At 43.6% G+C, this 24,982-nt stretch overlaps 1 protein-coding gene across 3 annotated transcripts in view; it reads right to left on the bottom strand.

Annotated features, from left to right (window-relative positions):
• Positions 1 to 1,195: 1,195 nt before the first annotated feature.
• Positions 1,196 to 24,982, bottom strand: part of TLL2 (tolloid like 2) — a 97,258-nt gene continuing 73,471 nt past the window's right edge. For all 3 annotated transcript variants that reach the window (XM_065672865.1, XM_065672866.1, XM_065672867.1), the window contains 13 exons: positions 24,062 to 24,177; positions 22,036 to 22,138; positions 19,264 to 19,380; positions 15,574 to 15,719; positions 14,447 to 14,642; positions 11,232 to 11,357; positions 9,481 to 9,641; positions 8,542 to 8,722; positions 7,133 to 7,258; positions 6,166 to 6,293; positions 5,218 to 5,431; positions 4,250 to 4,500; positions 1,196 to 2,758 (listed from right to left, as the gene is read on the bottom strand). In XM_065672865.1, the coding sequence (XP_065528937.1) occupies positions 2,624 to 2,758; positions 4,250 to 4,500; positions 5,218 to 5,431; positions 6,166 to 6,293; positions 7,133 to 7,258; positions 8,542 to 8,722; positions 9,481 to 9,641; positions 11,232 to 11,357; positions 14,447 to 14,642; positions 15,574 to 15,719; positions 19,264 to 19,380; positions 22,036 to 22,138; positions 24,062 to 24,177 (2,000 nt within the window). In that variant the 3' untranslated portion in view covers positions 1,196 to 2,623. The remainder of the gene's footprint in view (positions 2,759 to 4,249; positions 4,501 to 5,217; positions 5,432 to 6,165; positions 6,294 to 7,132; positions 7,259 to 8,541; positions 8,723 to 9,480; positions 9,642 to 11,231; positions 11,358 to 14,446; positions 14,643 to 15,573; positions 15,720 to 19,263; positions 19,381 to 22,035; positions 22,139 to 24,061; positions 24,178 to 24,982) is intronic.

Here is a 24,982-nt window from a genome sequence, read left to right on the forward strand (position 1 = left end):
CTCCCCCTTAAAAAATTATTTTAGTTAGTGAAATGTAAAATCACACAAAGACCAGGGTACATTTACACACAGTAGAAGGACAGACATTTTTTTTTTTCTTATTTTTCTGAAGAAACTTTCAGACATTTAGAATTATTGACTGTTAAGCCCAGTCAGTACAGCAGAAATATTCTACATAGATCATTGGTTGAAATGCACAGTACAATAGTTGCAAGCACACTGTCACAAGAAGACACCTGCATGAATGCCAAGTGTAGTAGATCTGTCAAACTACATTGCAAGCATCTGCAATGAACCAGTCTGGGAAAGATGGGAAATTACCAGAACATGGAACAAAGATGTTAAAGTACATGGGAAGCTGCTACAGTCACTTCTCTCTGGAGTCATTGCTCCCATTAGCGAGCCAGGAAACTTAAACCACTGCTTACCACCTGAAACTTCTTTCTCATTCACAGGGATCAGTGTCATGCTTTTATTTCCAGACCGAAGTCACTGTGGTTTTGCTTGAACAGGGGCAAGGAAGAGAAGGACTATTGCAGACCCCATCTAGCAGAGCTCACTTCCCCAGACCTGCATGGTCAAACAACTTGAGATCAGAGGTCTTGCCTGTGAAAAGGCCATAACATTTGAAAAGAGGAACAAAACAGAGCTAAAAAACAAAACATGGCTTTATACAGCCTGCAATAAAGCTATAATCAATGGTACAGCATTGTTCACATGACACTTATTAAGGCTTTGACTACTGTCTTCTACATGCACATTTTATATACATATATTCTTGTGTGTGTGTGTATAAATTACTTTATTTTTCTTGTTCTAAGCAAGAAAATATTTTCATGCATTTGCTTCTCCTAGTATTCACAATACTTTGACCATGTTCTGTTCAAGGGCTTCTGGAGAGGGCTGGGTCTATTTTATTATCTATCTGGAAATGCCCTCATCTCCAGGAATGCCATTTGTGCCTGACTAGTGCTGGCCCTACATTTCTCCACAGTCATACACCAGAGAGGAGGTTTCACCCCGGAGCCTGACAGTACATTGGTTATGTAAACATAGTAATCCATGGATTATAAATACTTTATTAAAGCTAACATACCTCAGCTTTTAGCTCAGAATTGCCCATGAGTGCTTTAATGACATACCATTCAGAATAAAGTCTTTTTCTTCTCTTCCCCCCCTCCCCCCCCAAGCAACAGTTCAATTTACAGTGGTTTCCTCAAAAGCAGTTTTCACTACTTTTTTCCCAAAGAAGTGCCAAGCTACCTGTTAATTCTGCAAGCCCATGGCTTGGTAGCTTCTATGTACATAAATAACTGCAACACAGAGCATGTCTGAGCCTTATAGCTCAAAGTGCTTTAGTCACCATCCTGCTTGCACCCCTGCCATGAAGTTAAAAGACTGGGCCATGAGCCGGCAAGGAACTGGGAGGAAGCAGAAACTAGCACAGCTCTCCCATTCCTAGTTCCATGCCTGGAGCTTACGCATTTGACAGGTTCTACCAGCTCACCAGAGCTGACCTGCAGCATGGCCTCAGTCCCTCTGCCTCATGGACACCATGACTACCTCTGGCCCAATATTTCCTCTGATGAGATGCTCTGGCTAGCTGATGTTGTAGCACTCCTATGTTGTAGTGGGGAGCCGTAGAGAGAGTAGCTTAGCTGTAGAAAGGAAGGGCTCCCAGAGAAGTGGTACTGAGGAAAGGAAGCAGCATAAACAAGGCTAAGAAAGCTAATGTGGGTGGCGTAAGCAGGAGACCTTCCTTATTTCAGATAAGGCCTGAACGGCTGCTATAGCTCTCTGAGCTGCATTGCTTGGTGGTGTAACTGAAGCATGCTGTCAGCACTCTAATTACTAAGCTTTGCCACCATCACACAGTCATGCTTTGCACCCCACCACAGCATTTTTCTGTCAGCTACCACCTTTCCCTTGGCCACTGCATTGAAGTACTTCCATTCAACATATACCATGACAATTACTGCAATTCAGGCATTGGGCCCTTCTCATTCACTGTGATCCAAGTAGTTAGCAGCTCTAAGGAGACTGTCCCTGTGCCCCTGCCTAGCTCTCAACCCACAATAACCAAGACAATAAATAGACAGGACAGAAGCAGTGATGGAGTTCCAGCCATCTCGTTGTTCACTTATTGCACAGAGTATTTTGGGCTGGTAGGGGAGAGTAGGCAGCTTACATACTCCTTTGAAAAATTCCTACTGGGTGGCTGTCCACAATCACCTGCTCCAGAATATATGTTGAGACAGCTTGTGTGTACAGGATGCTTAGGAAATGTCACCTAGAAACAGGATACACAAGAGATGAAGGGTTTTCTCAATTCAAGCTCAGTCTTCACTCAGCCCCATGGCAAGCTGTGCAAAATACAATGTTTATGCCCTGACAGGTATGATTAGAAGACAATTTTTGGTCCTGGGTATGTTAACAAGAAAGGGTCATACTAATAATTGTAAAGGCAAACCTTTGAGACTGGATTTAGTTTTAGTTACAGAAAATACTGTACACTGCTTTTGGCCATGTGCACAGAAGCTTCAAAGGAAAAAAAAAAACCACCAAAGATCACAGTTAAATGCCTCAGTCTTCAGACAGGGAACGTCTGTGAGGAGCAGTTAAACTACTTTCTCATGTGCAATGCATCCTGAAATTTGGTACTTATGTATTGGGCGTGAAAGCCTTTTTTGTTGATGGTGTCATCTGTGTGGAATCGAATCATGATGGAATCCCCTGCAGAGTAGATTTCTTCCAGAGGCTGCAGGAAAGGAAAGAAGACACAGTGGTCAGATCTACAGACTATATAACTGTCTGCACTATGATGCTAGATTTTAAGCTCGCAGTGAAGATAGACTGGCCATTAAGCACGAAGACTGAATGCTCAGTACCTCCTGCCCTGCTCTTACTTCCTGAGCATAGTCCCTTGCTCTTTGTATGCTTGCCTTTTATGTCTGAAGACTGATGTCAGTCCACTCTACAGTCCCAGTTCTTCCACCTGTTTGGTTTGGGTTGTTTTTTTTTTTTGGTTGGTTGGTTGGTTTGTGATTTGTTTGGTTGTTGGTTGGTTTGGTTGGTTGGTTGGTTTGTGATTTGGTTGGTTGATTGGTTGGTTTGTGGTTTGGTTGGTTGGTTGGTTTGTGGTTTGGTTGGTTGATTGGTTGGTTTGTGGTTTGGTTGGTTGGTTGGTTTGTGTTTTGGTTGGTTTGCTGGTTGGTTTGTGTTTTGGTTGGTTGGCTGGTTTGTGTTTTGGTTGGTTGGTTTGTGGTTTGGTTGGTTGGTTGGTTTTGGGGTTTGGAGTTTTTTGGGTGGTATTTATTTATTTATGTATTTATTTTTCCCACAGGATATTCTTGTTCCAGTCTTCTGTGTTTGCTTTAATTTGTCCTTAACTTTTCAGGAAATTGCACAATTCAACTGGACCCTGTTCAACAACTGAGGCTCTCCCAGAGTTCATTAGCAGCACAATAACTTAGTTACTTACCTTACATGATAACACTGGTTATCTCCCCCACTGCTGTGACCTGCTCCAACCTCCCTGTACTTCTCTGTGGGACCTACACTTTCTCAGCCATTCTCCACTTGTCAGTGTGCAGATTGCTACCCTGCTGCCCTGAACTTCTTCACACCAAGCTATCTTTTATGTTCCAGATCATCTCCTCAGTTTGCAAGGAATGCATCCACACACCTGCTCCCTGATTGTCTCTCTTTAAATTCATTCAGAACCCACTCCATTTCATTGCAGAAGACCTAGAGAAGTCATACTCACTGGTTTTAAAAACCACACACTATTACTTATGCTAACAGAATCATTCCTGTTAACAGGGACACAGATAACAGTTCAGGAGACAGCACATCATCCTGGAGTCAATATGCAGCTCTGCAAGTCCCTCCACCCTTTGCCACAGCACAGCCGCAAGGTGATGTGGCTTCAGGCCAGAAGTGACTGAGGATGAAACTGGCCTTTGGAAGAAGTTTCCCACATTTACACAACACTTTTGTGGCAGTCCCATGCTGCTGCACATGGACCTGGGCTAAAAAGGGCAAAGCAGTCAGCAAGGTTTTCAGACCAACTCTGTGCATCAGATATAATGGCTGTTATCTGCAGCAATAAGGGGAAAAGAATAACCCAGACACACAAGGCATTCTCATCACCAGTTTGTGACACCTGCCCCTCTCCAAAAAAGGTACAAGAGTATTCTTCCTTGCCAACCCCACTTATCCCTATGAAATCACCACCACCACAGCTTACCCCAGAGCCACAGAAGCGTCCCAGGCGGGGTGCAGTGCTGTCGTAACCATCATAAATTTCCATGTAGTCGTACCCACAGTCAGCCTCCTCCTCGATCTCGAATATCTGGAATATCAGCTCCACCCCATAGCCATCTTCAGCTACAATCACCCAGTCACAGTTGGTTTGACTTGGATAGTTGTTGTCCCCAAACTGAGCATGGGAATATAGCTCCTTAGTTCGTACTTCAGCCTTCAAGAGCCCACCACATTCTGGAAGAAGAAAAGGGCACAAACCAGTCTCTCAAAGGCCTTACCTCACAATAAAGATTTATCATACCACTTTTGGGCCAGCCATGAGGAGAGAAGACCTCCAGCCTGAAGTGCATGTACAACAGGGAAGGCAATTAACCACTGCAACAAACTACCATAAACCAGTAAATCTCCAGTCACCCATGAATCTGATGACCCACATAGAGTAGAGGAGCTTGGTTCTTTAGGTGCTGAACATGCACGGAAAGAAGTGACCAGCGAAAACTAGCAGGATGGGATTCCTGCTATATTGTACTTTAGAAAACAGCATTATTTTAGAAAACAATGGCTTAAAGGAAGACTTCACATGTTCTTTGTGCTTGTCATGTAGCTGAAATTCTGATCTGGGCCAGTACGTGGACTAAGTTGCATCACCTCATTTTCTGACAGTTGATGTGGAACAAAAGGGGTTGCTGCTCAACCAGACACCTTCGGTTCAAACAAAAGAACATGAGCAGGAATGTTTGATATCAAGAGACCTCTAAACTGACAAGGAAGCTGGCATTTATGGTATGGTGCCAACAATGGTCTGGGAAATGGTCAGCACAATACACAATCACTTAAAAATCAGGCTAAGATTATCTGGGTGAAAAGTGTATCTAGTTTGCCTGGTAAGAAAATGCAGTGAGACTTGATGACATCTTATCGCACTGGGGTATTGGCAGGCAACCAGATTACCTGTGCTGTGCTTTGCCTGGAAACCTTTTCTTTGCACAGAAGCATCAGAATAAAACCTGAGGAACATCTTGTTGGTAGAAGCCACTACAGGGTCTGGCTTCTTGCTGCCACAGAAACGGCCAAGGACGGGCGATTTGCTGTTGGGCCCATCATACATTTCTAAGTGGTCATAGGCACATTCTTGGTGCTGTTCAATCTCAAACTCATTGAAGGTCTACAGCAAGAATAAGGAGAATTAAAACAGACATTTGTAAATCTGAGTATGCAGTTTAAGAGGGTATGAAAACAAATGAAAAACAGGTCAAATGGTATGTCTGTCCCACTCCTCCCACAGACTAAACTAGAATGGTGTGCTCTCAGACAAGAATGATCTCAGGGTGACAAAGCTCAGAATTTCATATGAATGTGCAGCTTTACTGCCTCACATGGGTGCACGACAACAGTTTTTATCTGCAAGCCTTATATGCTCTTATTTTTCCTGCTGGAAATCCTGCCTAGCACACTGAATGGGCAGTTCTTCAGTATTACTTCCACTGGGGACAGTGATTGAGGCACTATCTTCCCCATTGCACAGCTTTGGGCATGCCCTGCCATATGCATTAGGTCGTGCTGTAAACTCCCTCAGAGGGGCTGGCCACTGGCTCTGCCACCACCTTATGTAGATAGGGTCCCACAGAGTGGTTCAGAGGGAGGGGCAGAGGTGGGAGGGCATGTTACACCTTCTGTTAACAGAGAGAGCAACCTCCTCAAGAGACTCACCTCTGCCTCATGTTTCTCTGAGACTCCCTGCTCTTTTGCAGGCCAGAGGCAGCCTCCTGGGATGCCTTCCTCTGAGCACCCCAAACAGAACCTATGGAGATCAATGTCCCACTCACACAGTATGGGGAAAAGTATTTCAACTCCTCACAGTCCAGCCTACTCCTCCCCTCCCACTCACTGGTTACTCACTACTTTCACTCGGTGGCCAGGCATTGCAGAGATGTCCCAGGTGCACTCTTTCCGGCTGGGATATTTGTCAGGCCAGTTTGGACTGCTCATCACTCCCTCTGCACCACTCAGCTTGTACTCACAACCAGCTTAGAGAAAGGTCACAAGATGAAGTCAATGAGACAGATCTCACATGGGAACCATATAACACCCTACATGTTACTCTCTGCCCACCCTCAGCAGGGCAGAAACAGGGAAGGCTTTACTCACTGAACAAGACCTTTTAGTATTACTGCATAGTTCTGGTAGGTTTGTCCTACACTACTTTGAGCTAACTTGGCAGCTGGTGAAATGGACCATCTCATTCCCCTGGGCCTCATTAACCTCATCCACCTCCTCACTTTCAGGTGCATTCTCCTGCTCCTCCACCTCATCTGCCCTCTTTCCGGTGACACGGTATCCAACCCCTCCAACCCTATTGACTCTGATGCTATCTATCTCAGCCTTGAGTTGTTTTACCAGCTTGGAAAGCTTAATCATCTCACCAAAAGATCAGGAAAGGACCAGAAGTCGTACACAAGAAGGCCTTTGCTGCACACAGTAGGGTGCAGGAAGAAGGGTAGTTTTGGCAGGAGCAAGCAGTTAGATCAGCTCATCCTTCATCTTCTGACTCAAACTCAACAATTAAATTGAAGCAGCAGCAACTAGTCAAATCATGATGTCCCACGATCAATCCTTTTGCTAAGCCAGCTTCTTGCCCTCACCCTGTCCATCCCCCAAGGCCATACAAAAGGCCAGACTGGGTAATGGATGCAGTGAAAACAGGTCTTCTTCATTTTATGAGGTAGTTTTTCATGTAACTGGGGCTTTTCCAGTGCCCCAGACTGGCATGTGGTACAAACACGGTACACCTGGCACGAAAGCATCCTGGAGCAAATTATGTTCAAAGCACCTTATCTTTCCTGAGGGCAGGGAGTGAGGACCTTACCTTCTTTACAGTCATGGCCATTTTCATGCAGCATGAACCCATTTCTGCACTGGCATGTGTAGCTACCAAAGGTGTTGACACATTCATGCTGGCAACCACCATTGTCTTTGGAGCATTCGTCCTTGTCTGGGCAGGATCAAACCAACAAGCACTGAGTTGACAATGAGAAACACACAACCACAGTTGCCAGCTGGGAACGCCATACCCAGACTGGCAGATACCAGTGCAAGCATCCAACCTCTGCTGCTGGATTAGTCCAGTCAGCTTTTTAGCCCAGATACATCTCTCCTCAATTGTTCATTATTCCATAAAATGCATTGCAAATGGGTTTTATTATATAATGTAGGTTTTGAGTAGTTAAATACCTCTTTTAACCTACAGCAGTGCCATAGGTTAAAAGAAACATATAGCAATGTGTCATTCTTTTAGAACAGAGTCCAGAAGAAGTGTCACACAAATTCACAAGCCTAGGTAAATACATACTGGCCAGTCTTTATATTTTCAAGTTTCTACATGCTCTGATGAGCCTCCATCTTTATATAGCTCTGTCCAAGAGCACAAGCAGCCAGATGGAAAAGGGGATCTAAGGTATGAGCTGCTCCCTGAAGCTGAAATATGCCCCAGTGGATGTTCACTCCTTTGTGTTCAGGACTATACATTCTTGAATCTCAGTGCTCTGAGCATAGAATCTGCTTATGGTTTCCAGTCCAATTTAATTTATGAGCAGCTTATCTCTGATTTTTCTTGGACAAATATCCTCCCTTGGCCTCATTAACCTCATCTTTCTTCTCACCCTCAAATGTATTGCTAGATGAAACATACCCCACCTCACCTTCCTAAGATTTAATTAGCCAAGCCCTTAGGCCTGATTCTGCTCCGCAACTGTTTAATTCAAGGCCATTTTGCCTCATCATCCTCCTCAAAAACATTAATACTCCTTGGTGAAGACACAGCATGAAATTTGATTTCCACTTCCATACAAGGTACTATTAACCTCCAGAACTGCCTGCCAAGAAGGTACAACACTGACACCAAAAGCTACTATGGATTCAGAACAGAGGATCAGCATGCACTGCTTTGACGGGAAGGATTGCTATACAGAAGACTTTTAGAAATTTTCTAACTCTTCTAGTTTCAGGCCAGGTTCCCCATTGCTTCCTGCTGTGGAAGGACTGGAAGTATGGATTTCATCAATGTATCTTGTTGACACTACACCATGAAACTGGACCAAACACTACACTGAGAAACCGAGATGAAAAGTGACACAGCAGAGGGCAACCATATTTTTTAGATTAAAATAACCGTGTTAGGCTCTGCCTGATTTGACAGGAGGTTGAAGAAAATTCCCCCAAAACAAGAGGTTCACTCAGAGGAGACAGGTAACCAAATGAAAGAATAGAGCCACGTACCAGAGAAGTAGTGAACTTTAAAGCCTTTCTTGGAGACCGTGTTGTCTGATTTGAACTCCAGTCTCATGTTGTTGCCATATGATGTGATTACTTCAGGCTTCTCTGAGCCACAGAATTTGCCATGTAGCTTGGAGTCAGAAGCCAACCCACTACGAACCTCAACATAGTCGTATTTACAGACCTGCCAAGAGAGGAGGAGATTTCTCAGCTCTATCAACATTGAACAGAATATTTCAGAGGAAGGGGACAGAGGCTTGACTGAAGGAACAGAAACAGACTGCTACTCAAACACACTCCTATCTTCCCCAGATTCTCCTGTGAGTGTTCTCATCCCCTTTCATTGCCTCCCTCACCTTAAAGCATGGGTGTGTTTCCAGATTAGCAAAGGTTCCATGTAATTTAGCTAAAATAATTACTCTGACTTTATCCAAGAACCTGATAGTGTTGAATGAACTTCTGCAGCCTGCTGAATTAAGGAAGTAATCACTGCTCCCACTTACAGCGGGAAGCTAGAACCTGAATGTTTTGTTCAAATTCCACCCTGCCCTTCGCAGGGCAGGGAACAGACTTTTTTACCGGCTGTTTTGTTTATCCTTGAAAAACTCTATTTCATGGTTCATTTTCAATTATTTTCCTGCAAAGACAGCCCTGGGCAAGGGGGGATGATATACTTATTAGGGATAGAAAACACCTAGTTATACAAAACTGGCAGAGAAAAGAAGCCCATTTATAACAGAACACTTTTCCACTCCAAAGAAAAAGTGGATCCAGACTTCAGGGAGAACAATCACTGTTAATGGTTTATTATTGTAAAGGCTGGGAAACAACCAGAAGCTCCACCAACAAGAAAGAGTCTTCTCTTCCTTGTACCCCAAGGATTTATCCAGTTCTGAGTTAGCCAGTAGTCACACTTCTGAGATGCAGGGACTGGTTACGTACATCATTGCCTTCCAGCTCAAACACTTCGAATTGCAGAGAGATCCGGTACTGGGTTGGAGCTACCACCTGCCAGACGCAGTTTTTATTAGTAGGATATTCCTTGGGCCATCCAGGGCTAGTAATGGTCCCATTGAGCTTGGTGATGAAGCCCCCACACGCAGCTGGAGAGGCAATAAATGAACACAAGTTTTACTTGGTTCTGTTCAGACACACAGATTGGCTAGCTAGACTGTTAGCTATAAAATGAATCAGATCCTAGTTGGTAGCACATTTCAAATCCTGGCCTCCAGAACACGTAAAAATGCTGGCAGCTGTGAAGAAGACAGAAACCTCACCTTCACTAACCAGTGAAACACACACAACCAGGCTATGACCTTGAGAGACACTTAAATCATGTAAGATTGATCTCCTTTTTACTCTCCATCCTTGGGCTTAAAGACTGGTAGTAGCTTCAACTGTGGATCAGCTATCTTGACATGCACAACATATTTGTAAAGGCCAGCTTGGCAAATTTATTCACATTCAGTCACACAAACCATAGTATTTCAAGTTTATTAGTAACGGAATAACTGGAAGATAATGGGATCCTAGGAAGACACCCCTATCAACTCTTCAGTGGCTTATTATATGTGGACTGCATCTTCTCTAGGGAAAACTGAAGACAAAGCCAAAGACTTTATTATCCAGTTTCTTTTAAAAACTTGGGACATCTCAGCTTCATCCTCTTGTGGGAGGATATGGCTCTTACATCAAAGGAATCCATCTCAGTTTGCTCTTTTGTTGCAAAATTCTATTTGCAATAAAGCAAACCCAAGGGAGCAGCTTCGATACAAAAAGAGTGGCAAGCATGTCAGAAGAAACAAAAGCAATTTACTCTGATGTGCCTCACTACAATTTCCAAGATTATCCTTCCTGTATTGCCCACAAATGAAGTTTAAAATAGGAGACTAAGAGTGAAGTTCAGAAAATGCTTGCCAAGTTCTACCAACTTGTTTGCTCAAAATTGCAAGAAATTATTGAAAAAAAAAATGGCACCTAACTCTGGCCTTACCAAGTCAATAGCAGCTTTTCCAGACAGTGTAAAAATTAGAAGTCAGGGCAAACCGTGACTTTGAGAGCACAACTCAGTGTAGAGCTCCTTACATATCTCAGCCAACAGGCAGAGCTAAGAGACAAGAACAATGGGTGGATTCTCACACACCAACAGCTGTATTGTTGGTTGGAGCAAGCACTAGTTTCAAGAGATCAACTGTGTAAATAGAAAGCTGACAGAAACAGTTTCTACTGAAGACGTGTTGTAGGGTTGGTTTTTCCCCTCCCATAACAGAAGAAGGAAATTTACTCCTCAGTATGCAGAATGTCTGGTTTGCATGCAGGCAAAACATAGATAGTTTATTCTGCAAAATTAATTTCTTTTAAAAAATAAGAAATTCAACCTTAGATTGAAATACTTTTGTGCCACTTAATGGTTAGGTTATAACGCCCATCCTCCCTTATGTCGCACTGTGGGAGATCTGGTCTGAACAGAAATCTCTGGTTATGAAGAGCAAATGGTTTTAGAGATGTCTACCAGTACAGAATCAGTATTCTCAGTTTTTCAACCAAAACTTGTTTTTCAATGGGAGATGTTGGCAAAAGAAGGATTTTTCAGGTGGGGAAAAATAAACAGAAGCAAAGAGGATCCAGGGCAAGGAAAATCATCTCCAAGACTGTAGTACCCATACTATACAGACAGTCTGTAAGTTACTCACCTTCACAGCTCTTTTTATCAGCTGTCAACTCATAGCCAGGCTCACAGGTGCATTTGTAACTGCCCAGTGTGTTCTCACAGTGCTGCTCACAGCCACCATTGTCTGGCAGAGAACATTCATCCATCTCTGTCGGGAGAAAACCAGAACAAGTCAGTTTCCTGACCACTCAAACCCCCTCATATTCCTCATGCAGCACTTCCGGACAGAAGGACCAGAGCACTAGCTGATAAGCCAAGCCCATGGAGCTGCTGCAAACCTCACAAGAGCTAAAGCGCTCCTAGCACCGAAACCATAAAGGACTAAGAGTACTGTTACAATTCAAGAGTGCTTTCTCTGGACAGGAGCAGGAAAACACGATCTCCTGTAACGACTTCACTGCTTTTTGTTCTCATTTGCCCCTGTTTTATGTTTTAAATTTCTCACTCTCTTGAGTAACTTTAGCTACCATGAAGCAGCCCATCATGGTGCCCACAGTAATGGAGCTGTAGAATGCCATACTCCACTGAGTGGGGTGCAATGAAGGAGCTGTGAGAATGCACAAGTAATCCTTCTTTTTTCGCAGATGCATGAAGACTTACTACCCTAGACTTTGAATCCAGGCTCTTCCAATTACATCTCAACAGCCTGAACTGACAATATACAGATAGCCAGAGGTATTGGCTTCTCACCCTGACCCCGTGCGAATAGATGGGTTTATTAACATGGTTGTGGTGGACTGGCCTCAGCTAGCAGCCAGACTCCCACCCAGTTGCTTGTTCACTCTCTATCCCCACCCTCCAGTGGAATGGGGGAGAATACAGGAAGAAAAAGAACAAGAAAGTTCTTGGGTTGAGACAAGGAAATTATCCACCAATTACTGTTGTAGGTAAAACAGACTTAACCTTAGGGAATGTAACTTAATTTATTGCCAATTTAAATATTTGAGTATTGATTTGGGTATTAGGAAACAAACACTGGGGAAAAAAAAAAAAAGAAAAAAGAAAAAGAAACAAATGTCAAAACATTTAGGGAAAATACCTTTCTGTCCCCCTTTCCCAGGCTCAACTACACTCCAAACTTCTCTCCCTACCTTGTATCACCACAGCTGAAACTCAGTCCATTCAGCAAGGCCATGAGCATGCAAAGGCAGAGGGGATGAGGAGCTACAGCCAGTACGTGAGTCTGCCACTCCTTCCTTCTCATACTTCCCCCCCACCCAGGTCCTGGGTACTCCATGGGCTGCAGGGAGTATCTGCTCTGCCATGAAGCACCTCCACCTTCTGCTCACTAAGTAGGAGGTAACACCTCATACTAAGTGCAATATCTCCTGCAAAGAGTAACACCTCTCACTTTGGTGTTACCTCTGCTGTTTGGCACTTTTTGTTCTTTCCTGGTTTACGTTTTCACAGAGGTGCCACCAACACAGCTGATAGGTTCATCTGTGTCCTGTGGTGGGTCCACTCTGGAGTCAGCTTGAACCATCTGTCTGGCACAAGGCAGCCCCTTCGGTCTCCCACTGCCAACACCTTGCCACCTATACCCAATATAATGTTACAGTTACATTTACTGCTGTATTCATCAAATAGGAACAGTCTTGACTAATCATTATAGGTCCCTTCCAACTGAAATATTCTATTCTCTTCTATTCGTAACACTGCCTTCCTGCAAAGCCTTGCCACTGTCAGGAACCCCATACTACAACAGTTCTAGACCAAGCAGATCTTATTTTCTGGTCTGTAGATTAACTATGAAGAAAGCAGAGCATTTCTTTGCTGCTCCATGACAGGTTCAATAGCTTCTAATGTGGCTGTAAATCACTTGTGTCCGCAACTGCAGTATTAGTGCATGTTTATGCATTTTTTACATAAAAAATATAAATACATTTATTTATGACTATCTGTTTCACAAGGAAAGCACCCCAGATTCAGGTATGTAACTCTGTTCCCCTACAAACTTGCAGGAGGAGCTCAGATTCTAGAGGATGACTTGCTGCAGGCCAGAAAGTCTCCATTTAGTACTAATCCCTGGAAGACATCTCTGCTAGTCAGCCTGCACTTCTTTCAGCTCCTGAAAGAACCCAAAATGTCTTTAGGAAGAAGTATTCTGTGTCTTTATGGAACATGAGAAATTTAAACAAGGATGTCTAGGCACTGTGAACATTGTTCAGGGTCTGAAATTAAACACCACAGTATTTGCCAGTGATCTTGCAATTGCCCTTTGTCACAGTCCATTTGGATCTCTCAAACTTTATTTAACTAATTCTTTTCTTTTGTGCATAAGTGCATGGATTAGGAACTACAGGCCATAAATTATGAAACCTTATATCTGGAGTAAGTAAATAAGTGAATTCACATGATAGACTAGTCCAAGCAAAGTGGGTTGACCCCTGCTGTGTTCGTTGTATTTCTTAACAGGCTTATGAAATGATGTTTATTTCACAGAGTACATTGTCCTGTAAATCTGAGAGATCCAAATGGACCATGACACCCTTAACATGAGACAGAAGTTAAAGTAGGAATGAATAAAGGACTTATGCAATCCAAATATTGGCATTGCAGCTATTATTTCTGTAAAACTGTCACTGAACCCAAGAGAAACATGAGTATCTACCTTGCAGCAGCTCGGCAGGCATTTTCACAAGTGGTTAGATATTTGGTTCTTGCCTCTATTCAACTCATCAGGATGCTGGTAAAGGACCATGTCTTGGGTCTAGCTCTTAAGAAAAATCTTAGTTTTATTTACATCTTTCTGAAGAGGATCTCAGGTCAGGAACACATTTGTCTCCTAAAGCACTCAGAAATTTTCTCTGGGATTCTACTTGCATTCAAATTCACCTTCTCTCCAGGGGTTTCCTTTGGAATACAACTTAGCAGAGAGCTGTTTGAACACTCTGTACCCCGCAGCAGTATTTTCTTTGAAAGTGTGCCCTGGCACAGATAAGTGGAGGTTACATTCTGTCCAGCAGTGCAACACAAGGCATCAGTGACTGTGCTGGTACTGACCCAGCACTCTTTCATTCTGCCTTAATCAAGGAGGTGGTATTCATGCCTCAGCATCAAACCTCTCTATACTCCCAAAACCATTTGCATATAAACTTGGTATTGGTGATTGTACAGGAAAGTCCAACAGCTCTTAACTACAAGTAGATACAATGGTAACTGATCCCTTTGAGATGACAGTAGATTAAGGGACGAATGGTCCCAAACTTTGACCTTGTGAGGTAATAGATCACGTACCTTTAAAGAAATTTGCTGCAAAGCCTGCTTTATTGATGGTTGCATCAGATGCAAACTTCATCCATACTTTATTTGAACTGGATTTGATATCTTCTGGCTTCTCATAGCCACAGAAATGACCAAGCAGTGGGCTGTATTCAGTTAGGCCATCTCGGATCTCCAGGTAATCATAAGAACATGCATCATGCCATTCAATCTGCAGTAGGAAAAGGGTATGACTGCAGTTCACTAGTATGAGTGCTCTGAGTTAGGCTAGCCACCCAGTTTGACTTTGGCCAGAGGTCAGCTCCAAACAAGCATCCCAAACAACTGGTCACAACTACATACTTGCCCCATTGCTGCCATTGAGCTCTCCTGCAGTGGAAACTGCATTCAAGCCTGGGCACATCTCAGTTCTACTGCTATTTTCATGGCTTCCTTTTGGTGAAGCCCAGTTTGTGACTATCTACGAGCTGCTTTTCCATGGAAGGTTGGAAGGAACAGAGCAGAACAACTATAAACAAAAAGGTTAAAGAAATAGCTGTGGGGTCACAGCTAGGAGGTGGTGGTGTAAGCCCTTTCCAGGACAAGCACAGTACAAGTACACAAGCCACAAGAGTCTATGGGGTTGATGGGATTTATCCAGGTCGTGGCCATTCCTATCTGTGACTTATATATATATCAGTAGCCAGAAACAGATCACTGGACACCTAGCTAAAAGCATGAGAGATTCTATAAGCAGTAGGGGAAAAGTTTTTTTGAGCTCTTCAAAGCCTGTCTGCCATCTGGGAACATGATGTTTCCTTGGAGAGTCACAAATCTGCCAAGCCCTAGCAACACCTGGGGTGTGACCATTCAATTTTATTAGACCAGGCTGAAAATTTAAGGACTCATGAGTCCTTACTTAGCATCATCTACAATTTTGTGCCCCTTCTAATTCTTTCTGTCTAGAATAACAGCTTTTGAAAACTCATATTTAAAATTTGGCTTCAAAATGAGCAAACTTCTGGTGAGAAGAAATTATGTTATGAAGGACTCAAAACAGATTTTTTTTTTTTAATGTTATTTACACCACTTTCTTCTTCATTTTAAAGTATCTACAGAGGCAAAATAACATTCACAATATAATATAAAATTACATTTCTCACCTCAAAGGCTTGGAATGTGATTCCTATGTGAAAACCCTCAGAAACTGTGATCTTCCAGATGCACTCTTTGGAAGGTCTGTAGTCATCTGGGTAATTGGGCGATTGGATCTGGCCAGCATCTTTGTGAATTTCTCCACCACAAATAGCTTTATAAAAACAAGTAGCAAAACCACAAGATTGCAGGTTTTTCGTTAGGTAAAGCTTGCTCCATAAATAGTCTTTTTTCTTGTTCAAATCTGTATCAATACTAGTTGTTAAACAAAGGCAGCATACAAGTCATGGAAGTTTTTACAAATCTAGCATTTTGTCTTAGTGACAGTCTCCTGTCTTTCTGTGCCAACCGCCGTAGAAGGTGAACTCACTGGGACAGAGCATTTTTATGAATTTTCACGTTTCACGCTCCTGGTCACCTTAAGAACTGCTTAAAACCTGCTGAGAACAATAAAGACCACAGAAAATTGGCAAAACCCAAATAAAAACCCAGTTGCAAATCTAATCCAACCACAAGATGGCAGCATTAGCAAACATGAGTTCAGCTGTTCACCAGGAGACCCCCCCGGCTGACTGCTGTGTATGAAAAATTAAGGTTGTCGCTAAATATAAGGATGAGTAAGTTTAAAGACAAGAACAGAAAGTTTAATGATAATCTATCTTAATACAAAACTAGCAGAGACCTCAAAGACAATAGCAGTTCAGCATAATCGTCTGCAAGACTGTAACAAATGAAAGTAAGACCACAGGCTAAAACTTGTGTTAACCCATGATGCACAAAATGCATGTCTACAGAAGGCATAAGTATGCTTTGGCTGTGCTTAAAGTCAAGCAAACAAAATGCACTTACAGTAAGTACAAGAGAGATGGCACTGCAATGACAGCTGCCAGACATCAACCATCTTCACTCTTGGAGTCTCCCCACCAGACATTGTATTCATATGTGGGTCTCACTATACAGTCCTGGGAATTGCTTGCATTGGGTAACATTATCTTGGTTTTGCCTTGTAAGCTGCTAATGTTTAACTGTGACCTAGTTAAAAGCACTGATTCACTAATGCAGCGATAACTTCTTTCCTAGAGAATCAGTACTAAGGCACCACCAAATAGTTGCACCCAAAATTCAGCTGCAGAGCATAATATAGTTTGAAGTTGAAATTCATACATTCATATCTACAAGTGGTGCTGTACAGAACCTCTGAGTAAACCTTTAGAGAACCGTCTCCCCATAAAACTGTCAGCCAGCAAACAGTATATTCTCTACCACTGCCATGGTTCACACTGAAATTTAGCTGAGCTCCAAAGTATACTGGAAGAACATTACTGTGAAATGGAAAGAACATCTGCTGATAGAGCCTCAGAAGACAATAATGATGACAAATTCAGGGCTGCCAGCATTGCTGTAGGGCAAAACCACCAGCATCTTCCCATCTTGAATCTCATGAAAGAAAAGGAACAACTGAACTATGAGAACACTTTCACTGCATTAACTGCCATTTAGTATCAAGTAATTTTCCCATCAAGTGGCTACATCCTTCTGTCTCTTTCTTCCAATTTATTGGAAACTTTAGGGCCAAGACCTGGAGGAATCCAAATCCAAAAATCAGTCCTCAGCCACAGAGCTCCCAGCAGCGTTCAGGTGTACAAGCATTTACATGCACTCTAAGTAAAGCAGAGGACAGAGAAACAAAGTTCTAAACCATACTTTTGCTTTTTAGTATGTGAGGGAGAAAAGTTCAAAAGAAAAAGAGGAACTAACAGTAATGCAGGTAGGTTTTGGACAAAAATTGTTAAAAATTAAACATTTAAGCACAATCCCTCCTGAAAATAAAAGTTACCCTTGTTGCCAAGACACAGAAGTCACAACAGAGGAAAGAAACAAGCCACTGCCAGAGTTTGCACTGGAGGTCAATAGGGATTAAGGATTTTTGGAAACTCTCCAATTTCAGCAAATGAATTATTGAGAGAGGCGCTGATAATCTCACTACCTGCTGCTCTGTCATGAGGAGGCTGAGTTAAGAATTATACAATGGGCTGTCACTGGTTCTGTGGCACAAGCTGGCTTCCACCAGTCATACTCTGTGCTTCCTCTGAGGCTTAGCCATAGATTTCACACCTTTCCAATTGGAAGTTTGTTGCAGGAAAGGGTTACATAAAAAGGCAGAGTCTTGAAGAGCTAGAAAAATGTGAAGAGTCGAAGGGAAGTTTGACCACAAGATGCACATTCTGCTTTCATTTGCTCTCCTCAAAAGTTAAGTGAAGCAAGTATAGCTCATATTTACTAAGCCTCTAGGGGTCATTTACTAATCAACAGGAAATGTAGAAAATTATCAAGAGAAAAGGAAGCTTGCATAGTGACTTTGGCATGTAAGTAAGGTATTATGTATATTCTTCCAATACCACTTAACAATATGAAGCACGATGCCATATTACCATCCATGGCAAAGAACAGAGAAGTTGCTTCCCAAAGCATTCCTCACCTTGCCTTTTATTTTTTCTTTTTCTTTTAAAGTTGGAGCAGGTATCACTGAGGAATAACCCACTGTAAGAATTAATCCGACAAGCCTACCAACACAAAACTCCAAAATAAATCAGTCTATTAGAGACACGCTAGTTTGATCACTTCCAATTCCAACAAACTACCATAAAAGGGGTGTTAGAAACCACATGGTTCAGGCAACAGCTGCTTCTCAGGAGAGATGTAAAAAACCCCATAATCAGGCAAGCTACTTCTGTCTCTGGGGCAACAATTCCTGTAGAAACCAGATATTTCTTCTGTGAAACAGATTTGTTAGCCCCACACTGTTGTGAAATCCTCATATGCTTTATTTGCACTTCTCCAACAGTCCCATGTTTTCTTCACTTCCCTCTGCTAGCATCATTATTCATGAGTATATTGGACATTTGAGCACTGGGCTTCCAGTGTCATGCTTGTTTCTGTGGCTGCAGAAAGAAGATAACACAATGTTGATGCCAATACAGTGAAAGTCAATACTGTGGACAACACTGGTACTTCTAAGAAAATGTCTGTTGCCTGGAGAACCATAAAGGCTTGCAATACATTTTAGAGTCAATACTGTAAAAAAAATAAGCATATATGGAGAAGGGATGTTACTCATTTGTTACTGACTTTGGTAGTATTGCTCTGCTGAAGTGGTTTCAGCATTCCATGCCATGAAAGCTTCCAAAGTACCTGACCTGCAGAAGATCTGATATGCGAATTTCTAATCCTCTGTAAGTAAAATACACAAGGGAGAAGCCAAAGAACAATCTTTGCATTTGCGAAAAAGCAAAGAAAAACCAAACCACAAACCCCACAACAAAATAAGCTGCATTAAGTGATATAAAATGCATGATCCAAACCAGAATTTCGCCTACTAAGTTACTGGAAGAAATCCTGCTATACCCAGCAATGCTGCTTGCAGGGGCTGGTCACGTGAAACAAAATGTGGTGTATGAACAGAATCTATAGCTCCATGCTGCCATCCCATTGTCCTCCCAGAAAGGTGATGATCTCATTGGAAGATCCATGCCTTGTCTGCTGAAGCAGCCTGCAAAATCTGCCAATTCCCATAAAGACAAGAGTGAGGGCTGCATCTGACCATGTGGTGACACAGAACTCCTGCTGATCCCATAACCCCCTGCATCCTGTTCTGGCTGCTCCATGCAATGCAACAGACTTCTAGCTAGTGGCTGTACCTTCATAGACCACAAAGAAGCCTTTGCCCAGAATGTTACTGCTGCTCCGGAACTCAATCCACAGCCTGCTGTCCGTGGAAATTACTGGTTCAGGGATCTTGTCACCACAAAATCTACCTAGAAGGCAGGAAAGAGATGATCAATATCTCCTGGCTGATGGGCAGCACAGCATAGCAGGCGCCTGTGGCTCCAGGAAGCAAAGAGACTGTGGTTAAAGGAGCCATGCTTGTGCAAAACATCCTTTCCCTCCCACCACTTGTGCTTTTAAATTAGTTTCTGTTCCCATTCCCCCCCCCCCCCCCCCCCCCCAGTTAATTCATATCCTCTTTGAAACCATCCCTTGTCCTTCTAGAGGTGTGACATGAGGAAACATCCTTTCCACCTGTTAGACCTTGGAAATTCCTTCAGCATTTTGCACTTTAGAGAAAATTGTCCAACTTAAACCAAAGGCGAGATGTGGCCATGCTGATGAGAAAACACTGTCTATCTTGTCCTCTGCTCTCACCTCTTCCCAGTTAAGCCTCTGCAGCCATTCAATCTCTTTCAAGAGAGACCAGGAGCCCTTTTGCTCCATGATTCACCCATATCTGAGCTCTCTGGCAGGCACCAGCACCGGTAAATACCCAAATCCTGCCAACAAGAATGAGCCCTGAAAAAGAACAGCTGCAGATGTCCCAAACAACCTTAACAACCCTGATTTGGTGCTCCTCTACCTGCTTGTCCTGGGTTCATCTGTAATAGTTATAAACAGCAGCTCCTCACAGAAACAGAGCAAGAACCAAGTATGTCATGAGAGGACTCAGTGCAAACGTGGCTCTTCACTTCAGTTGACACCAGCAGGGCTATATACGAAATTCAATGTGGCCTTGGCACCCTGTCCCACTGAATCCCCAGTGGGAATTTGATAGGGGCAGAGAGCAGCCTGGGAGGTTGAATTCACTCAGGACAGCAGTGATAGGGATCCTGGCATTGCATCACCAGGCAAAGGCTTACCTCCACTGGGCAAAAAAACTGGCTAATGCCTTACCTGCAAGACACCGCCTTAGTTCCCATTAGCAGGCTGCACTGGTGGTTCCCTACACTGAATAAGGTGTCAGACAGTTCAAAGCTTGTTGGCTGGCAGGTCACAAAGGCTATGACCTTCAAGGATGCAAGAGCTATCCCTCTGTGGCAGGCCACAAGTGAGTTGCAAACTTTGTTTCTCTTCAGCAGTTTCACCACCAACTTTTTTCTCTTACGAAGTCACCCATCCAAATATCATCTTGGATCCTAGCTTTACTTGGCTACTCAGTTCTAAGCTCCTATATCCCCAAGCTGCCCAGCACTGCTGGGGCAACGTGACAGCCCTGCAGTGCGCCAATAGCATCTCCCATCTCCGCTCCCAAAGGGCATACTAACGAAAAACATCAGCACTGCAAAGCACCTTCCTCTAGGGTCACTGAGCAACTGCCTCCTGGATTTAGACTTGGAGTTTAACAAGGGTGTCAAGGAGAGGAAACGCAGATGAGGAACAAGAATGAGCAAACTCCTCAGAGTGTGATAAAAGGCACATTCATAAAAAGTTATACACCATTTAAAGGCTGGGTTTTCACACACTTCCCTGGGAAAATATGCAGTGCACATGTATTTTTTTCTCCTCTCAAGAAGCCCATGCTTTCACAATTCACGCTAATCCCCTTCCCAACCCCTGCTGAATTGCCGTCTGTTTGCCTCTTCTGAGCTAATTTCGTGGGCTCAGCTCCTTGCGGGAGCTGTGGCCACTCATGCAGTGTCTCCTTCCAGATGGAAACACTCGCAGGTCCACCTGCACTGGGAGACAGGGAGGTGCTTGGCTTCTGAAATACCTGTAAATTACTCAGCAGAAAAAATAAACAATGAGGAGCTAGGTCGCAGCTGCTGGAGCAATGTTACCTGTTGCATGTACAGCAGAAAACAGCAATACATGCTGCCAACCCTGAAACAGGCAGGAAGTAGTAAAACCAGCTTCCAACTCTGCACTAAAAGTCATGCCCATGGAAACTTCTGGAAAGCAGCATGGCTTCAGCCTTAGCACCTCACCTGGTACCAGGGCTGGGATGTTGAGTGGGGCCAAAGAGAGCACCCAGACCTCCCTAAGCCTACTGACCCCATGCTGACTAGCCCACTCTTGTGCTGCAGCATGGGACATAGCACCTCTAACACAACTGATGATGCTACACAACGTGATCACTTATTTCCTTCCAGGCAGGAAGAGCTGTTTGCAGTGCACCATTTTACATTTGAGAGCAGGAGTAGAGTAGGGCCCTTGCACACTTTGACATCCTAAGCATGGTCTAGGAAGTTCTCTGCTAGAAGTACAGATGCTCAAAGCACACACAGACTACTTGTGTATTTGTAAACACAGTACTTGAGAAATAATGGCAGGAGCTTGGGCCAGCAGCTCTATGGCTGCTTCATTCTGACTGCCTGGCAGTTCTACCCTGGTCTTAGGAAAACCCAATAATAAAACTCCAGAGACCACATTTTCAGACCCAGCCATGCCCTCTCTGCGTCTCTTCTCAAGCCACAAAAGGAAGGAATAAAGACTCTGCTACCAAAGGGATTGGAGCAGGGACCATTTGATGTGAATACAGCACAATGACATCCTGGATGGAGACATTAATGGATGGCCAGTACACTGGCTCGACGGAAGTTCTTTCCAGGTAATGAAAAGTCTATTTCTTTTTCCCCACTTACCCCCCTAAGCATCAAGAGGAACACACAAAATGCAATTAAAATGAAGCAAATACTGACCCAGCAATGGAGCCTTCCTCCAGTAGCCGTCACGCACCTCCACATAATCGTACCAGCAAAGGCGACTTTTAAATAGGTCCATTGATGTGAAGTTTAACATAATCTGAAAGGAGAGAGCACACACTTTTGTGGGAAGGGAGCTACTTTAAAGGGAAGACCCTACAGATTATGTGCTTGACCTCTGCTACAGTGCTGCTTAAGTGAGTATACAGGAAAAGACAGTTGGACAATTTGCTGATTTTTTAATCAGCTTTCCTGAAAAAAGAAATGCTTCTCAAAGTAATTTAATGAAAGCATGAAAGTACATGACAGTGGACAGCACTTAACTATCCATCCTGTAATTCACAGTCACTGCTCCTCAGTTATTAACATTACTAAAAAAGCCCTATTTGTTGCGGTTTAGTTGGGTTTGGGTTTGGGTGTTTTTCCATAAAAATTTGAATCACTGGTTTTGATTAATGTGAACATCATGGAGAAACACATAAACCCAAAACACAGACGCCTGGGGTCTCTACCCTTATATAAACAACACTTGCAAGAAATAGCTAATTTTGCTGACAAGTTTCCACATTCTGACAATTACACCCATACCATCATTATGATACAATTGTGTTCGGTGGCTTTACTGAGCAGAGCTCAGCATTAAAATTTCATCCCTTTGGTCTCCTTCCTCTGTAACATGGAATATAGGCCTCTCTATGGGCTTATGGAAGTCATTGACAGGGTGAACTTCTGGCATTCTTCCTTGCAAGATTTGATGAATTTACTAACTTACATCTACAGTCTGCTTCATTAGATTAAAATAGATATTTTCCCCCAAAGCCCTGGCTGGATGTGCAGAGTGCAGTCTGGAACTGTGTCACTTATTTTGTTCACACTTTAGCAGGTTTTTTGACTTAGGACAGCAAATTAATACTACAAGCCCAGTATCTGTCCTAAACTAATGCCTCAGTGCTATCCTGCTACTTTGTACCAAGTGCTACATTTGATTAAACAGACAAATTGAAGCATTTAATCTTTTAATCTGAACTTGGGGGTTTTGTTTGTTGTTTTTTGTTGGGATTTTTTTACATCAGTGGTTCAGTATTTAGATGCTGCGTCCTATCCAGTACAACTCTTCTGAAGAAGCTGAGATACAAAGGGAGAATTTACAGAAACATTTACACTGCAAAACTCCCAGTGCCATAGTCTCAAAACCCGGACAGTTCTTGGCACCTCTGCCCCTGGCGAAGCTCTTCCTGCAGTGAACGGTGAGAGCTCATCACTGCATTGGACCAGGCTTGCAGGAGACAGAACTGTGTCCCAGAGCAAGACATCTGCTGCAAATGAATGAGCTCTGCTCTTCTTTGTTCAAGTCTGAGTCTTAAGTGTGTCTCAAGGGTGGTCCTCAGCAAAGCCACTCTGCTGAGCAGCTCCCAAGTCAGGCTGTGCATTCTTGCAGGCTGGTGTGGCATGAAAGGCCTGAAGGGCTGGTGTCAGTGGATTAAGGAAAGATTTGATTTCCACAGGAAGATCAATAAAACAAAAGGAGCTGGGAAGAAAGTGGACAGGGTGGGTGATTGATGCACAGCAGGGCTCAGTGTTTCAAGGCGGGGAGCGGGAGTCCCCTGACAGGAACATTATGCTGTGTGACAGGGGCAGGCCACTAATGTCAGTCACAGCTCCTCAGGCTGTCTTTGGGCCCCCAGCTTGCTGGCACATTTTATCCAACTCATCTGACAGTCACCGGTGGGTGACACGCAATGTCCACGCAGGTTTCAGCCTCGAATAGAGAAGGATCAGAGATCAACATGCAAACCAGACCTGTGAGGAGACTCTGCTCCAGCAGTACCTCTTCTCTCCTCAGGACCATGTATTCCTGACCCCATCTCTGGAAGGACAGCAGTGGTGCTCAGGAGCTTTTCCAGGCTCCAACCCTGCACTCCAGGCATGTTGGAGTTCATTGGCAGTTGCTAAAGCCATCATCACAGGCAAAACCAGATGCAAGGAAAGCACAGAGTACACCTTGTGCTGGCTTGGCACCTACCTTCTCCCCTGGGGTCACTGAGATCCTCCAGACACAGTGGGAATAGGATGGGTAGCCATTTGGAAAGCCAGGGGCTGAAAAATTCCCTGTTGAATCCTGCAAAGTCTCTCCACAAGCTGCAGGAGGAGAAAAAGAAACCAGCAACAAGGAGTGACTTTCTGAAAGACATCAGAGGCTACCAAAATGTTTGCACATGGTTGTGTGCAGGTTGGTGGCTGGTGCTCCAAGGGCGCTCATTCATGGTAGTGGACAAAGGTCACTGACCAAATGAGACCTTGCCAAAGGGGTGATGTGAAATTTGGCAGAATCCTCTGGATAGATGATGATCAGTGCAAGGACACAGGTGAAACAGCTTTTAAAGAGGCACCCTTCCTCCTTCATCTTCCTTCCACATGCCAGCACTTTCAGGTTTCAACCCTACTGAGGAATATCTTATCCATCAACCAAATGCAAAATATCAACCCCACTCCACTTTGCAACCCCAAGACTGCTGCCAGAAAATCTCTTTTCCCTTCATTACAAGCTGCACAATGAAGTTCTCCTTAGTTACCATTGTTAAGTGTCTTTAGCCTCTTTCTGGAGGGCTAAAATATCCTAATAAAAGCTGGGCAAGCCCCTCTGCCCTCATGCTTCATCTGTTCAGCACCTACCCTTCTGTCATACTGTGCAGGATAAAATGTGAGCACTGCAGCTTACTCTGCTCTCCACCTTCCTGTTTTTGTGGCCTGCTGCAGCTGATGAAATGTAGATCCCAGAGCGACTTTTGGAAAGCAAGTAATATGCACACACATATGCTCCTTTCGGGAACCACAGCTTCCTCATCTGGGAAAGCTGTGACTACTGTAGTTCCTGCTCTCTGATCCAGAAGGATTGAGCTGGAACAGGGAGTGACCATCTACATCTGCAGAGCAGCTGATGGGC

This window comes from Lathamus discolor, chromosome 3, assembly GCF_037157495.1.
Source record: "Lathamus discolor isolate bLatDis1 chromosome 3, bLatDis1.hap1, whole genome shotgun sequence".
NCBI classification, from domain to species: domain Eukaryota; kingdom Metazoa; phylum Chordata; class Aves; order Psittaciformes; family Psittacidae; genus Lathamus; species Lathamus discolor.